This window comes from Typopeltis vanoorti, chromosome 15, assembly GCF_054136105.1.
Source record: "Typopeltis vanoorti isolate ZY-2024b chromosome 15, IOZ_Tvanoo_1.0, whole genome shotgun sequence".
Taxonomy (NCBI): Eukaryota; Metazoa; Arthropoda; class Arachnida; order Uropygi; family Thelyphonidae; genus Typopeltis; species Typopeltis vanoorti.
This window is the reverse complement of record NC_143563.1, coordinates 31748741-31767558: the sequence shown is the minus strand read 5'-3', so window position 1 is coordinate 31767558 and position 18818 is coordinate 31748741. Positions and strand designations below refer to the sequence as shown.

The 18818-nt window shown below is 35.3% G+C and overlaps 1 protein-coding gene across 2 annotated transcripts in view; it reads left to right on the top strand.

The window, feature by feature from the left end:
• The window catches only part of LOC150098570 (uncharacterized), a 132028-nt gene extending 113873 nt beyond the window's left edge, over positions 1-18155 (top strand). For both annotated transcript variants that reach the window (XM_090404812.1, XM_090404811.1), the window contains exons 8-9: positions 5422-5544; positions 16762-18155. In XM_090404812.1, the coding sequence (XP_090260938.1) occupies positions 5422-5544; positions 16762-17955 (1317 nt within the window). In that variant the 3' untranslated portion in view covers positions 17956-18155. The remainder of the gene's footprint in view (positions 1-5421; positions 5545-16761) is intronic.
• The last annotated feature ends 663 nt before the right edge of the window (positions 18156-18818 follow it).

Genomic DNA, 18818 nt, shown 5'->3' with positions numbered 1-18818 from the left:
TGCTGATATTTTGCATCTCCCATGATGAGTCTTAGGACTCCATGGAGGTGCTCGTGCAATCATCATCATCATGAAATTCCTGCCATGTACCCTCAAGAGGTGTACAGAATATGATAGTACTACATGAAAAATTTACATCCTTACTAACTTCCAATAATCTACAATTTTCCTCCAAATCAGTCTGTTACCTGTCAAGACTCCAACATTATCAGATCTTATATTTCTATCTTCTACGGCACTTTTTGCCATATCAATCGACCTATATCTTGGTCTTCTCCTGGGTCTTTTTCCAGATAGCAGAGAACACTTGTTTTGCTAATCTTTCCTCTCTCATTCTGCTTAAGTGACTCTTAAACCACCTGAGATTAGCTCTGCTAATGCATTCCTGGATGCTGACAATGTCAAGTTCTTTCCTAATATCCTCATTTTTAATATGATATTGCATTGATGCCATCTGTTCATGCCCCTAATCTTTCTCAGAACTCTCATATCTGTGGTCTCTAGTCTTTGGTCAAGTGTTTTCTTCTAACCCAGCTCTCAGATACATAAGTTAAAATTGGTTTGAACACTATCTTGTATACAGCAAATTCAGTGTTTTGATTAATTTTTCTCCTATTCCATATAAATTTATTCAGTTGACTTCCTGCCATACCACCTTTGTTGACTCTGTTGTCTATTTTCATATTTAATTTACCATCTTCGCTAAAAATCTTGCCTAAGTAGCTGAAATGGTTTAGTTGTTTTATAGGTTCTCCATTCACAATGCAGTGGATATTTTCAATGTTTCTGCCTATTTTCATGGTCTTTTTTTAATGCTGACCTTCATACCATATCTATTACAACAGTTATTCAATTTAATCAGGGAATCTTGCAAACTTGTAGCAGATTTATTTAGAAGTATAACATCATCTGCGTAAAGCAAAGAGCTGACATTAAATCTCCAATTTTGATATCAGGTTTAATATCACTTTCTTTCATAATGTGATCCATATAGATAATGAATAACAGAGGGGATAATGTACATCTTTGTCTGACACCAGATTTCACATTAAACCATCCTCCTGTACTTCCTTCACTTCTAACTGCTGACTTACAACTCAAATAAAGACTAAGTATTGCTTGGTATAACGCCCCATTGATACTATATAACTGTAGCATTTTGAATAGCTTCTCTATTTGCACCTTGTCATATGCCTTTTCCAAATCTACAAAATTTAAATACAGATCTTTGTTATATTCCCATTATTTCTCAACTATTTATAATAAAGTGAAAATCTGATCTAGCCTCTATTTGGCCTGAATCCAGCTTGTTCTTCAGTTTCTCTTCCACAATCCTTCTCAACTCAAGTATACTTGTGTAAATCTTACCAGAAACACTCAGTATAGAAATACCTCTGTAATTCTCACATTCAGTTTTATTTCTCTTTTTATATATGGATTCTATGAGAGCTCTACTCCAATCATCTGGAATTCATCCCTCTGTCCAGGCCTTCTGAACTATACAGTGCAGCCACTGTAAGACTTTTATACCTCCATACTTGAGCATTTCTGGTTGAATATCATCTACTCCTACTGCCTTTCCACATTTCAGGCCTTTGATGTCTTTTTCTACTTCAAGTATGGATATGTATTCCTGACCGCATCCCTGTTGATTGTTTTTTACCACTGTGTTATCATCTAACTTGATAACTCGATCACTGCTTGTTTCATTTAGCAATTTTTTGAAGTAATTACTCCATACTTTAAGGATATCTTTTTCTCCAGTTTTCATGTCACCTTTATCATCTCTAATTCCTTTTACAGCACTCTTTCTTCCATTTCTCAACCTCCAGAATATTTTGCCACCTTCTTGATATTTTTTTCTGTGTTCTTATGAAATTCTTCCCATGACTTTTGTTTAGCTAGTTTTACACAGTGTTTAGCTTTCTTACATTTGTCTCTGTATTCTCTAAGAGCATAAGCTGACATATTTGCCAGGAACTTTTGATATGCTTTCTTCTTTTCCTTCACTGCTTCTTTAACTTCCTGTGGCCACCATGGAGTTCTGATTTTTTCTATCCTTGCAGATAACCTCACCACATGCCTCTCTGGCTGAATCAATCAGTGTTTTCTTCAGGGCTTGCCATTGAATCTCCAAGGTTTGGTTCCTGTTCTCAAACTCTTTCATTTTTTTCTTGAATGATGTTTGTGTATTTTAGTCTACAGTTTATATCTGAGAGCTGCTCAACTTCTATTCGCTTTAAACCTTTCTTACATGTTCTTCTTTTCAATATGAAATTCAATTTTATTCTTCTCAAGACTAAATGGTGATCACTTCCAATAATATAATAATAATCTCAATGACCAGATTTGAGCACAGTAATCCAGATATGATTTGATGAGGTCTTTATAGATTGAAATCACCACTCTATTATTCCTACTGGTCAATATCCTTCTATTGCATAAATCCTCTAAGTTACTTTTGTCACCTTCACAATATGTTCCCTAAACTTCAAATTTCTGTCAACAATCACCCAAAGATCCCTTGCCTCCTCCATTTTCTCTAGCATAGCTCTGCTAATATATTATGCAATCCCAGATTTCAATATATTACATTTAGTTGCATGAAACTGATAACTCTCTTCCATATTCATTCATTCATTTTATGTACCTGCCCAAGTTATTCAAATCCTCCCGAAGAACCACAACACCAGTACTATACTAATAACTCTTCCAAGCTTACATCATCTGCAAACAGCTGAAGACTTCCTTCCAGTCCCATGACAATATCATTCACATAAAGGTTAAACCAAAGGTACTAAGGTCTGTGAAATTCCACTTGTGTTCTTTCTGTTCCTTGATGCTCTGCCTTTCCTCATCGACTGCGCTCTAGTTACATTAGTTTCAAAGGCATGCAGATTACTGAAACAAGAGTGCCCCTTAAATGCACTGCTGATTCTCAGATATTACCTTGTTTGCCAAGTTTTGTACACAATCTCTAAATTTCTCCAAAATCATAACAACTTACAGAAGAAATGCAGACTGCTGTCTATAGTGTGACATCCCCATTCTACCACTACCTTATGTCGTTGCATTATTATGTTACTTTCCTTCCATTCTTTGGCACTTTTCTAGTAGCTAAACTTTCATTGAAGAGCCACATCAATGAAGTTGTCAGTTCTGCATGTGTTTTAAGAGATTGTGCAGAACTGTCAATGGAGCTGTCATTTCTGCATTCTCTTAAAACACATGGCAAATACTATAAATTCCCACTGCCTTATTGACTTCTAGAGTACCTTGTATTTGAAATGCATTCACCTTATGCACTTCTAAACCTTCAACCTTCTCTAATCCCTTTTGAAATAAAACTTATTTTTCCAGAGTGAAATATCCTAATGAAGTGATCATTAAATAACTCTACTATGTCATCTGCATTTTTATTGGATTGCAGTACTAATTTCTTTTCATATTCCATTTTTGTCTTTCTTACTACTAGCTACTTTCCTGGCTTGATTCTTATACTCCTTATTCAACTTCTCTCCATCCCTTTGTTTAAACTGTTTTCTATAACTTCTTTCTCATCTGCAGTTTCTGCTTATGCACTTTAAACCAAATCATGTTGTCTTTTTCACTTAGGAGTATGCAATAGGTCATTGCTACTGATAAATATCTCTTATCTAGATTCCATGCACAGCTAATATCTTTCCCTTCCAATTCTTCCATCCATGAAACTGCCCTAGGCTGATTTCTAAGAATATTATTGTCACCTATTCCTTTCTCCTTGATATTTATGCATGTCTGTTCATCCTCAAAGTCAAAACTACATGATCACTCTCACCAACTTGGAACAAAGACATCTCGGTCAAAATCAAATTCTCTGATACTAGGACCAAATAAAGAGTTTTGCCTCTTCATTCTCATGCTCCCTTTACTATATGTTGCATAAGCCATTTTACCCTCAAAAATTAGAAATTCTGTTCTCTTATCACTATATTTCCCAAACTTATCTGTCTAATCATTTCCTATTCATCACCTTCTGTATTCCCTGGCTTATAAGCAACATTCCTCTGAATATTCTGTCCTGCCTGTTTAAAAAGTCATTAGTACTGTTTTCTTCCAAATACTCTACTCAGAGAGGACACAACTTATCACTTATAAATAACACTCCAGAATCCTGTTTAGTCTTCCTAAAATATGCTATATCCTTCTAATTCTATTCCTTTCAGGACATCATCTTCCATCAAACACATTTCACTGATTTCAGTAATCTTTTGACAGACTGAGGTTATTTAGTGTCACTGAAACATCAGTGCATTATTGATATTCCTGTACCAATTATTATTTCCGGACATATTCCATTTGACTTTGTGATATACCATACATCCTCCCATCTTCCAAGTGATTGTCCTCACAAGAGGCCACTTCTCACAGGAGTGCCCTCTCTCCCACCAGAATACTCTTATATGTCTGGAGAACAGTGATCTCTCCAGATTTCTCCATCCTTCTGTGTTTAAATGCAGTCCATCTCTCATATATGGTTCTCTTCAACCTTTAAATGCACTTCAAGCATTCTCATATTCCAGACCTATCTTTTGACACATTTTCACTAATATTTCACTATATATTCCAAATTGCTGCTCTTCTCCTCAATTCTTCATTACTGTATCTGAGTAATATACTTGCTATCTTTTTTCTCACACTTTTCTGCTGCACAATTCCTGGCATCAACCCAGATACCTCACAACATGATTCACACTAACTCTTGGGTCATTTGTACAAACTATCACTTCATACACAGTTTCATCTCACTTCATCCACATTCATACTTTCTATTGTTCCACTAGGAAAGAACTGCTTTAATATTCTATTCTGCACACCATGAATCATTAAATCTCCATACATCACACATGTGCTCATTCTTTCCTCCCACTTCATAATTCTCTCTCTCTCTCTCTTTCTTTCCTTCCTCTAACACTTTTGCTTCTTGTTCTTTCACAACTTCCTCTCATTAATGATTTTTCCTATTCTCTCTCTCTCCTCTCATTACAATAACTTTTTATCACTTCTACTCTAGTTCACCTCTAATCAGTTAGCCTTTCAAATCTCCTAATCCAAGTCTACTAATCATCAATTCCTCGTTGGGTGATACTAAAATACTGAACATTTAAAAAATATCTAAAACAAACATGTGTTTGAATTAAATTAATTCAAAACAGCACATACATGTGTAGTATTTTATTATTATCATTATTAAACATCAAATCTCATGGTGGGAGGTCCACACTCTCATGCAAAGTGATCATCAAATTGTGCCTTAAACCCATCCACAGTTTCAGTACTCGCCACACTTTCAGGTGATGCATTTCACTCACATGGAGAAAATGGTACATTTTACTACAATTAACTTCTTTTGTTAAATAACTTATAATTATTTGTGCTTAGATATGCGAAAACCTAAAGAATGAAACGTGGACAAGAAATTATGATGATATAAGCAGTTGTGTCTATGCCTATTGTGAGGACAAATGGATAGGATATGAAGATGAAGAGAGCATTGGATTCAAGGCAAGTCATTTTGAATATATTAATTTGCATGAATTTTTTAATACAGTTGAACCTTCTCAACTCATCTCTTTGTAAATCAATATTATTGATTTTTTAATAATTTTTTTAAATTAATACATTTATTTTTTAATTAAATTTTTTTTTTAATACAGTTGATCCTTCTCAACTCATCTCTTTGTAAATCAGTATCACAAGCATACAGCATGCAATGTTAAGTGATATTTTACACTATGAAAATAAATATTGTATTTATATTATTTAAAATAATATGGATCAGGAAACAGAAGCTTTTCAAAGATTACTTTTTATTTCATCACATCTATTATAGAAAAGCAATGTTTTTTTTCTTTCCTGATGTTAATTTGGTGATGAGTTTGATATTAGAACTGAAACACTAAATGTTAATGTTATGTATTAAAGTTAACTTTACAACTTTTCAAATGTTTATATCCACCAAACCTCCAAACATGCAGGCTATTTGCTTTTATTAATGAAGTAAACTACATCAACTGTCACTGTAGTAAACACCATCATAATGAATTCACTGGTAAAAAATTGCTGGGGAGGATTCCAGTGTCTAGGAGGAAAAATGCTGCCATATCCACACAAGATGCCTAATTCACATTCAGGAATCCTGTAAAATGTTCCTTGGATCTTAGATAGATTTGAATAGTCTTTCTAACAAAAAGGCATGTTGTTCCAACTGTGCTATAGCATTCTAAATTAATAAAATTTTATTCATTTGTGCTATCATTCAGTCACTTATTGACAAAACAATGAGTTTGTGAAGTGATATGAAACATTACAGATAAAGCAGAATCCAAACTATGATAGACAAAGGAAACAGACTAGTGACTACTATGGCATGATCAAGTTGTAGGAAGTTTTTTCACTTGGTAATAAAGCATATTGTTGTTGTTATTATTAACACCTGACCTCTGTGGAGTCAAAGGACTCATCATAGGAGGTCCGTTTCAAACGTTACCCTACAAAAAGATCATCAAACTGTGCCTGAAATCCTTTCACAGTTTCCACACTCTCAAGCAATGCATTCTGCCCACCAATCACTCTCTCCATGCAGAAAACTTGCTACTCACTCCATTGTTCACACCCTCTTATATAAAACTTCCAGGGATGGCCTCTGGTTCTACCCTGTCACCCTTTACCCTATGACAAATCTCCTCCACATTAATCTAGTAACAACCCCCTCACCAATTTATATGTCTCAAGCATATCCACTCTCCTTCTATTCACAAGGCACTGCAACTTACATTCCTTCAATCTCTCTTCACATTTAACATTACACAGACTCGACACTGACTATGTAAACCTTCTCTGGACACTCTCCAATACATCCCCTTAAACCAGGTGACCAAATCTGCACACAGTAGTGGCCTGATCAAAGTCTTATACAAGGGAACAACAGCTTCTTTACTTCTGCATAGCAATGTCCTCTTCATTATTGCCATAATCCATTGCGATGTTCTTACAATTTTAGCAATGTGACCCCTAAACTTCAAGTCTGTCCACCATCACTCCCAGATCTCTCATCTCTTCCACCTCCTTCAAAATTTCTCCATTAATTGTATACTCTGTATCCCAACCTTGTTTACCAAATTTCAGGACTTTGCAACACTAAACTGACAACTCCACTCACATAGTCTATTGAAATCCTTCTGCAAGGCCACAATATCTGCTCTGCTCCTCATAGTTCTTCATACCTTTGCATCACTGGTAAACAGTTACACATCTCCAGATAAGCCAGTCCCAATGTCATTAATCTACAAGGTAAACAATAATGGTCCCAAAACAGATCCCTGTGTTAATTCCCTAGAGCATTCCTTCAAGACATGGCATGATATATTGTCAATTCCTACTGCCTTATTAATATCGAGCTTATTTAATTCTTCACAGACCTGCTCATTCACCATCAGTCCTTCCTCCACTATACCCTCTACACTCCAGCTTCTCATGATGTAGCCTTCATGAGAATAAAATACACTGACAAACTGCTTGTTGAATACGTCAACTATATCCTCTGCATTGGTTACCAGTCTGACAGTGTCATCAACCAGCATCATTCTTCCATAGTCATTTTTGTTTTTACTTGCCACATACTGAAACTTGATTGGCTAATTTCATCTCATACCGCACTTTTGCCGTCTTTAACAAATGAGTCACCTTCCTGGCCTTCTCTTTGTACACATCTTGCAACTGATTATTATCAACATTCATGTTGTATTGCCTCCACAGTGCCCTCTTCTTCCAGATTTCATGCTTAATCTCTTCATTCACCCATTTCACTCCTACCTAATTTAGCATTTTCACCTTCGGATACACTCAGACTTTGCTGTTGTTAAATAACTCTTGATCAGTGCCCAAGCAGTATCTGCCTCCTTTGCACTCAACTCCTCTATCCATGTATAGCTTGCAGTTATCTCCTAAGCCTTTCATAATCACCAGCTTTGTAGTTCCACATGTATTCTTTCTTCACAGAAGTTCTCATATGAACATCTACAACCCAAGTGATCACTTCATGGTTACTCTCACCAACCAGGGAAAGATTAGACCACTCCATTTACAATCACATCCTCTGATGATATTACCAGATCTAAGACATTAATTCTCATGTCCCCTTCATTACATACTGCCTAAGCATGTTGCCCCTTAAGAACTCAAGAAATTCATTCTGCTTATTCCCAGATGCTATCTCATTTTATTCCAATCAATATTGCTGTAATTGAAATCATTCATAATGGTTATCCTTCTTTTGCTTACTATGCCAAGTTGCCTATACATTTCTTTATCTCTGTCCTCCACACTCTCTGTAGCAACACCCAACCAAATATCTTTCTCTCAACTTCCACTTCATGCCTTACTGCTTCAAAACCACTCACAAAAATACACCATATCCTTCCATTTCAATTCCTATCCAACCATGTTTCACTTATTCCACCTATTTTGGGACAAATAAACTCAGTCAGTGCAATATTTTCATATCCCTTATTTCTGATACCCCTGGCATTTGTAAATAAAAATAACAATTCATTTCTTGGTCTATAACCAGCCCTACCCATGCGGCCCCTCATCTGTGACTTCTCCATGCTTTCTGCCCACCCTTACCTTTTGTCCCATATACTCCCTCCTAAACTCAACTACCCACATAATTCCAGGCTGTTCTATTCCTATGCTGACCATCTCCATACATGCATTCATTATCCACCTGCTTTCAAAATCCACTCTCCTTATACTGGGTCTCCCTGTTTAACTTGCATTCCTGTTCTCACATTCTCATCTCCATTCATATTGGTCTTACCTAGTTTACTCTTCTGTTCATTTACATCATCTCTGACTTCCACTGATACCATGTTTGCATCACTTATTACATTTCTTTCAGCAGCAGTCTTTCAGGGTGACTCACTCCAAACCATTCAGATGCAGTCCATCACTCTTAGATAGTTCCATTCATTCCTCAAACTCATCCCACACATTCACAAATTTCACTCCTTTCTCTTCACACATTTCTGCTAACATTCCATTCAAGATCTTTGCTCTCTGCTGCAACTCATCATTGTCATACCTGGGCAATATACAAACTACTCTTTCTGCCACACTGTTGTCTTTCATTCTCTTCAATAATCTCCTGATATCCATCCTTGCATTCCCCCTATGCCCAACCAAATCATTCATTCCAACTACAACCACCAACTCTCTTGCATGCTTTCTTCTCATATCCAGCACCTCAGTCACTCTGTTCATCCTCCCTCCTGGAAAGCAGATCTTGTGCACTCTCTCATCCACCACACCTTTTATAAATAGAATCTCCATATAGTACTACTCTTGAGTCATTTGCTGCTTCATTTTTTTTCTCCACTATCTTTCATTTTATTCTTTCACACACCTTCATTCATATCTACCATACATCCAATTTCATTTTGTATATTCTTCATTTCATTTCTCATCTTAATAATTTCATTCTTCGCTTCTTGCATTTCAGCAATCATTCCTGCTATTGCTCTGTCAGTCAAGCTTTTTTTTCTTCTTCCCATTCTTGTGGTGGCATCAGCTCTGGCACCATCAGTAAGGCTGACTTCTGCTTCCATGTTTATGCTTTTTTCTATTTCAATCATTCCACATTCACTATCACATTCTCCACACTCATATTCTCGTGCTCATTTTTCTGGCTGCCATTCTCAGTCTTGCACCCATTCACTGATTTTCACCTTTCATCTGATATTTTTCAGTCTCAATTCACAACTTTCATTCAAATCAATGCAGTCCATTAATATTTCACACTTTATGCAGACTCTCACCCCTCACTTATTTTGTTTAATCTTTCAACAAACATATCTGCAACATTCACCCACATATACATATCACACTCCCAACAATGAAGCATCTTAGTAAAATCCATATATCTCAAACACACTCAATTTTTGAGCCATGTGTCTGGTTGTCCTTGCTGCCATTTTTGCCTTTGTTAACTGTTATATGCAAAATTTTCTACCCTACTAACAACCTCTTTAATTAATACACATTCATTCTCAGTATTACTAATTAAACAAATTTTCAGTGAAATGCATGCAATTCTTCAAAAATATAAAACTTATCTTTGTTTCAGTGATAAGTTATTTTGTGTATAGATTTTGAAAATGCTCTCAATTTATCCAGTCTAAGATCTGTGAGCTTATACTTTCATTTAGTTGTTTCTTTTGAGTTTGTATTGTTCTCCAGATTCTTCTTTGCATACCATAAAAGTCATGTTCTAATTCTTTGGAGTAGCTATTCCTTATGTTTAATTTTCATGTTTACTTTATTTTGTATAATATTATATTTTTCATAAATTGAGATATTTAATTTGTTTTGTAGATATCTGTGAAATGCAATTTTCTTTTCTTTTACTAATCTTTTTATCCGTTAACCAGCATACCTGCCTGGATGGGTATACGTACATCCATTATTACATGGATGTGAAGCATCCACTGAAGTCGGTATAACCTTTGGATATTATATTATAGAAAAAATGATATGGATAAAAGCGTATATTTTTGATATATTTGACTCTTGTGGCTGGTTGGGTGGTCTATCTTTGTTTGGTTTTTGTATTAATTTTTCCCTTAATGCATTTTTTACTGCTTCATATATAATGTCTTTAAAGGCTGTCCATTTTTCTTCTACAGTTTGTTTTTGTCTTTTAATGTTTCCAATTTATCTAACAATCTTTTCTGGTATAAGTACTTTCTTCCTGGAGTAATTCTATTTTGTATTTTGTTCTTCTCGGTGTGTTATGATTTGTTTTATTCTTTGATAGTTCTAATATCTGTTGATATTAGAACTCATATCAACATTTTTTTCTGGTATGATTTCTTTATTAGTTCTAATGTAACCAATTATAGACTTTTGTTCTCTAGTATTCTCCCATGTTATTTAGGTTGTATTTTATGATCAAAGAATGTATTATTTATTCTTAATTCATTATTCACATACCAAACTGGAGCAGATTTATTCCATTTTCATTGATTATTTCTTCATTAAATCTTTGGCATATACCTGGAATAATTGTGTGACCATTCTTGCATTTAAATCTCCCATTATTATTACATATTCCATTTTATTTTGTTTATTACATTTGGAAGATCTTCATAAAATTCTTCTATTTTAGGTTTTGGTTTCCCTTCCTCAGGAGTATATACACTAATAACATTTAAGCACCCCCCCCCCCCTCCTTTCTTTAGTTTTAAATCTAGTATTCTGCTTGATATATAATTGTATTCTTGTATTTGTTCTCTTATATCTTTATGTATTATTCCAACTGCTTTAGATACTTTTTTAATGCTTTTCTACTCCATTATATATTAATATGTACAGCAATCCCTCGATTAGTGTGCCCAATGCGTTCCTTAGAACAGGCGCATTAATCGAATATGATAACCCTATGGGAAAAAATATAATTCATTCCTCAAATTTCTTTTTAGAACCTTAATTTTTTTATAAAAGAATTAAGGTATGTCCCAGGGCCTAGTTAAAGGAAAACCATGAAGCTGAAAGACAATAAAACATATTCGAATATAAATTTTATTATTCGACTTCAATACTTCTTAACGAAGAATTGAGCTAACGTAGTTTGGCGGGCATTTTGTTTCTTTTTTTTTAGACAACCGACGGTATATGGTCCTATTGCCTCTTCTACTCTTCTGCAAATTTTACTGCTTCTCTCTTCATCAGGGTCAGCCTCTAAGCATTGCTGCTTAAAAACTTTGATTGTACGAAAAATATTTTCAAATTGTTTCTTGTTTCTGTGAAATCTCTTTTGGCTATCAGTGGTTAAATTTTCTTCATATTCTTCAGGATCTTCCCGCTGTGCATCTAAATTTAGCAGGTCGGAATCACACAATTCTTCAGAATGAGATTTAATTAACTCTTGGACGTTATCATTGTCAATCTCATCAAACCCAGTTCAGGCCCAATGTTGGCAATTTCCTCAACATTATCCATTTCATTTGAAAAGCTTCCAAAATTTTTTGCACAATGTGGAAGAATGTGCTTCCAAATGGCTCGCATATTGCTAGCAGTAATTTCATTCCAATATTGATGAATATTTTCAATAGCAGATTTAACATTAAATTTCTTCCAGAATTCTACTAATGTCATATAATTCTCACCAGATGTTGCTTCTATTGCCTGTTTAAATGTTCTTCTCTTTAAGGCATACTTAGTGGGCTAAGTATGCCTTAAAGCTTGCGATAATCCCCTGGTCCATAGGTTGTATGAGAGAAGTTGTATTTGGTGGTAAAAATTTGGAACATAGTAGACATGGAAGTAGTGTAGTATGCCATTAAAAATAACTTTGTAAAATGTTTTAAATCGATAACTAAATTATTTTATTTCATTCTGGTGAGTGATTTTTTTAAAATAGTTAGCCATAAAAATGCATACATAAAAAATTTTTAAAATCTGTAACATTTATTTTTCAGATGTATATGGGCACACTAATTGAATTTGGGTATCGAAAAAAAAAAAACGATGCGCTAATCGAGGGATTACTGTAATTTCCAATTTGCTTGATTCCTTTGCCTTTTTTTTTCTTTGTTTCCAATACTGAACAAATTTGAATGTTATGATTTTCAACTTCTATTTTGTATAATGTTCAAATTAATTCTTTTTTTCCTGTCAGAGATTGTACATTCCAGATGTCAATCTCAGTAGTTTCTCTTTTAGATCTGTTTTTTTCTGGGTCAATTCCAATATAGCCTTCCAGTCTTTTAAACTTTGGTTTCTTTGAGCAACTGAGTTTAACATTCTCTAGCAAGCTGCTAGCCCAACCAGGAAAGGCTTCCTGTATTCTGATCTGATTTTCCCTTTCAGTTGTTTCCAGGTATATTGATGTAGCCTTCAGGGGTACATCATCTGTACTCCTGAACAGATGATGTAGGGTACAAGGATTTGTGGACGGTAACTAAATATAAGGTCTTGAAATTTGGGATCCACCAATGGGAAGCTGCATAATCTATTGGTGGAACTGCACTAGACGAAATAAAGGAAGCAAGGGATCTTGAGGTCATGATGAATAAAACTTGAAGTTTAGGAGGGACATATTGCAAAAATAGTGATTTTTGCAATATGTTAATTTAGTATTATTATTATTGTTCAGGACCTCCATGGAGTCTTGTGACTCCATGGAGGTCCTGAACAATAATAATAATACTAAATCACTTAAGGAATTGAACAACGTAGATACGAATATAAATTAAATTATACTTTAATAAATATTTCCAATATTTCGGCAACGTCACGTTGCCATCTTCAAAAGGAACTTACAAAAAAAGGCTCGTGCACGTAGGCAATACAACACAGTAACTGGGAATGAAGAGATGAAGCTATTGTTCTCCTAAAAGTCCTGATGGTGCCCTCTAGCATGCTAAGTAGGTGTTCTTGGCCGTTGGGCTGAAGGTCTGCTGATGTAAGCCTCCCAAATTTGGGGCAGTCGCATACAACCAAATTTGTTGAGGTTTGGAGAGTTTTTCAGGGCTGAGGCTGATTCCATAAATAGTCTTTCGAATTTGTATTTGCTACGGTGTATTACTGTAGCTTTCTTCCACCGTATTCTGTGGCGTGTATCCAGAGCATGGTCTGCAAGACCAGAATGGCTGTACTTGTGAAAACAGATTTTGCTGTCATGCCTGTTTGGCCAAAGTAAGACAGTTTACAACTGTAAGTAAATGTATCTGCCTGTATGGGTGGGTTTTCTATAAACTGAGAAAACCAAGGTTCCATCAGGCTGGTGGGTGACTAGTGTGTCTAGGAAAGGGAGGCTGTTTTTTTTCCTCTTTTACCAGGGTGAACTTGATTCTGGGGTGTTGGTTGTTAGAAGGAGAGGAGTGTTTCAGATATGTTCGCTATTTGGCCACATGGCTCTGAAACACTCCTCTCCTTTTTAACACACTTAAACAACCAACCCCAGAATCAAGTTCACCCTGGAAAAAGAGGAAAATAACAGCCTCCCTTTCTAAAACACACTAGTCACCTGCCAGCCTGATGGAACCTTGTTTTTCTCAGTTTATAGAAACCCACCCATACAGGCAGATACATTCACCAACAATCCCCCCCCCCCCCACAACAATATGGAGTGGTGAAAACACTATACAACAGGGCTAAACTAACGACATGGCCCTAAACACTGAACTAAATCACATCCTCAACACTTTCTCAGCCAATGGCTACCCCCCCCCCCCGAAAAAATCCAAAAAATATTAAAACTTACAAACCACAGCCCCCCTCCACAACAAGGATTACTCTAAATCCATCACCATTCCCTACATCTGAGGCACCTCTGAAAAAATTACCAAAATCTTAAAAAAACATGACCTGACCTCCTGTTACAGGCCTCACAGAAAATTGGCATCCCTTATCCGCTCCACTAAAGACCAACCACTTCCCCTAGACCTATCTGGTGTATACCAGGTCCCTTGCAGTTGTAAACTGTCTTACTCTGGCCAAACAGGCAGGACAGCAAATATCAGGATTTCTGAACACAAGGACTACATCCGTTTTCACAAGTACAGCCATTCTGGTCTTGCAGACCATGCTCTGGATACACGCCACAGAATACGGTGGAAGAAAGCTACAGTAATACACCGTAGCAAATACAAATTCGAAAGACTATTTATGGAATCAGCCTCAGCCCTAAAAAACTCTCCAAACCTCAACAAATTTGGTTGTATGCGACTGCCCCAAATTTGGGAGGCTTACATCAACAGACCTTCAGCCCAACGGCCAAGAACACCCTTAGCCCGCTAGACGGCACCATCAGGACTTTTAGGAGAACAATAGCTTCATCTCTTCATTCCCAGTTACTGTGTTGTATTGCCTACGTGCACGAGCCTTTTTTCGTAAGTTCCTTTTGAAGATGGCAACGTGACGTTGCCGAAATATCGGAAATATTTATTAAAGTATAATTTAATTTATATTCGTATCTACATTGTTCAATTCCTTAAGTGATTTAGTAATGCATAACCAACATATAAGCCTGTCTACAAGAATAATAATAAAGGGAATGTGTCAATAATAGAAATGTGGAAGAAAGTTTAATATAAGTTGTTCACTGGGTTGAGTTTCGAAGGAGTGAAAAAAGTACAAAATTGTTTTCACTACTTGAAGGAGGTGATAAGAATAATGGTTTGGGATAAGAGTTCTGGAAAGTGTGTTGGAAAGGTTAGTGAACACCAAGATTCAGAATTAGGTTGACAACAGCAGGGGTTTTTGCTAAAGAGAAACGCATACAGTGGTATATTTAGATTTTGCAAATATACCCTTTGATAGATTGCCATATGACAAGCTTGTAATTAAATCAGAATGGATAACAGATTAGTGCACTGGATTGGAAATTAGATATATGATAGGTATCAGCAAGTTATGTATGAAAGAGCAATATCCCAGAAGAGGAAAGTCACTAGTGGTTCCCCACAATTAATGATATTGGGAAAAAGCTTGACTCCTTGAGATGTCCTTGATGTAAGGTATGGGAGTATCGTGGAGTTCTGCTTCTTCTCAAGGATACTGTCTAGAAGTAGTGTTAATTATATTGTGCTGTTCTTGGATTCCATCCATTTAGTGAAGTTGTTTATTTGATAGTTTCCAGTTCTTGTTTGAGCAGTTCCTCCAAGGAACAAATTTTGTGTGCTCTGGATCCTAAGGATTTTATGCTCCTGTACTTTTGAGATGGATGATGGGCTGATATTCATCCTGTAAATGGTTTTCGGTGGAAAATGATCCATCCAGGCTTCAATGAATATGTACATTCAGAAAGAAAATTCCTTTTAATGATTCTTTTTCCAACATAAATTTAATTTGGGAATGCAAATTACTGATATTTTGTAGAAATGAGTGGAGCTCTGGTTCTGTGTGGTTCCAAACTGCAAATACATCATCTATGTATCATAGCCAAATAGTTTTGTATTGAGAGTGAAGATTCTTTTTCCAGATGTTCCAGATAAAAGTTTGCTAGGCTAGGTGATAGTTATGAGCCCATTGCAGTTCGTTCCAGTTGTTGGTATAGTTCTTTCCACATGAAATAACGAGATGTGATTACGAATTTGAACAGGTCCACCATGTCTGCTAGAATTTCTGTTGGTTGGTTTAGTATGAGGGATCTTTGTGAAGGCAATGTCAAAACTCACCATCATATCTGAACACATCAGTTTAATGGGTTGTATTCTTGTACAAAATTGTGTGGAATTTTTTTATCAAAGAATGTTAGTAGACAATGAGAGGATGGAAAAGATTAGACAGGAATCTTGAGATTTTGTAAGTGGAACTGCCCATGGAATCCATGATAGATATATTATTTGTACTATAAATAATTGTCTACTATGGTACACATGTGATTGTATAATTACGTCAGTGTCAGTGTCATAGATGAAATAAGGATTAGATAAACTAAAAACTTGCTCTGGAAACCAAACATTGTCTTACAACCAACAGAGAAAAGAACATTTTCTCCCCTTTGAAACAGCCTATAATTCTGCACTAGTGTGATCCTGTTGTTTTATATTGTATTTCTATTATTTGAATTAAAAGAATGTGTGCAAGTATACACATATATGCATGTGTATACTTGCACACTCATAAAGCTAAAAATTTATTTCAAATTTTTCACTGCTCAGGACTCATAAATTAAAATTAAAATTAATTAAACTACAGTTTTGTTTATATATTTAGATGCATTACCTTCGTCGTCAAAAGTATGGTGGAGTTGCAGTACAGTCCATAGATATGGATGATTTTCGTGGAATATGTGGTACTCCAAATGTTCTCTTGGCTGCTGTGAAAGATGGAATTGGATTTCACCCACTCCATATTTTACCTTTTTTTTATGCCACCAAAGCACCAACTATTCACAACATGAGTTCTGCTGCTTCATCCACTCTTTCCAATACAGCAGTGCCCACTTCTTACTCATTCATAAGTACTTTTATGTCAAAAACAAACAGCTTCTCAGAAGATGGCAAAGAAAATGATAGTATGGTAGTATCACTTGGTTCTGATATAACTTTAGAAGCTTTCTCAACCTCATCAAATATGTATGAAAGGTCACATATTTCCACTTCAGTCCACTCCATGGATAATTTAAACACTTCAGCTTCATCAGAAACCACATCAACAGAGACATATAATCTTATGGTTAATGATTCAACTTTTACTGATATCGTAAATAGTTCATTTTCACACTCCACAGTCACTAGTATATCTAACTTGACAGAGTCTATCTCAACTATCTTAAATATTTCAGAAACTCCTTTTATCATAGACAAACAGTCTGCATCACATAATGAAACATCTGCTACAGCAGTCAAATTATCTACATCCCAAAGTGAAATTCCTTCCACAGTGGTCATATCATCAACACTCCAAAGTGAAGTTCCTTCTGCTATGGTCACGTCATCTGTACTCCAAAGTGAAATTCCTTCCACTATGGTCACATCATCTACACCTCCTCACTGCTTAATATTTGCTTTTTTAAAAACTTGCAAATCTGTTGATATTCAAGAAGGATCCATTTGTGATGTCTCTAAATTTAATGTTAACTGTTCAGATAAATCTTTAGAAATTCATTCTTCTACTATGTTGCATATTTCCACTGTTTCTTCACTTCCTTCCTCCATGAAATATACAAGTGAATTGTCAAGTAGCTCTATTGCTCCTCTTCAATCTGAAGATCAAGATGACACTCGTGTGATATGCCACCATCAAGGTGAAATAATTCCTCACAAGGAATTTTGTGACACTTATTATATTTGTACTGAAAAAGGTCCAGAGATAAGACACTGCTACAAAGGACTCCATTTTGATCCCACAGAGAAAAGATGCAGACTACAGCATGTCTTTCATCGTGATGGATGCAAATATATCTAAAGCATGGTCTTCTACCTTGATGCATTTTCTGTATCTTATTTTGTATTCTTTCTACACTGTATGTTGTGCAATCTCTGCATCAGAACATTAAATATCGTGATATATTTCTGGAGATGAAATTTCTTCTGAAGAGTTTTGTTAATTGATGCATGTTTTGCATATATTTTCATGGTGAGTAAAGAAGATTTGGTGACTTTAAACCAATAGAAGTGAGTGATTTGTATCAATAGATATTTTTGCAATCATTATTAATTCATGAGGCATATTTGAAATTTAAATCTAGCAAGCTGTTCTTAACTATCTTAAATGTTTCAATAACTCCTTCTCCACAAATACCTTATCCGCATACTATAGTGAAAGATCTCAGACTCAAAGAAACTGTTCTCTTTTTCAAAATGATTTTACAACTACAGAACTATTAAGATTAAAAGTGAATTTTAATAATCATTAAGACACACTAGAACTTTATCAAATGCCAAATAGCTTTGCAGTGAATGGGCTAGTTGCATTTCAGGAACAAGTATGACCATTGTTGCCATTCAGCTTATTCAAGATATGCTTTTAATTTGTAATACATGTTCAATAATTTTAACCCTGAAGAAACAACTAGCCCCTTTAGTTTTTAAAGAAGTTTGTATTTGATTAATTTCTAATATGTTTTTATTGTCATGAGGAAACACTAGAATGTCTCTTATTTTAACAAAGAGGAGTAATGATCATATTCTCTTCTTTTTAATTTCTTTATTCCATTATTTATATATCATAATTAAATCTGATTATGATATATAAATAATGGATTACATATGCAAGTCTTCAAATACTACAAAAAATGAAGCATTAAACAGAAACATCAGTTACATACA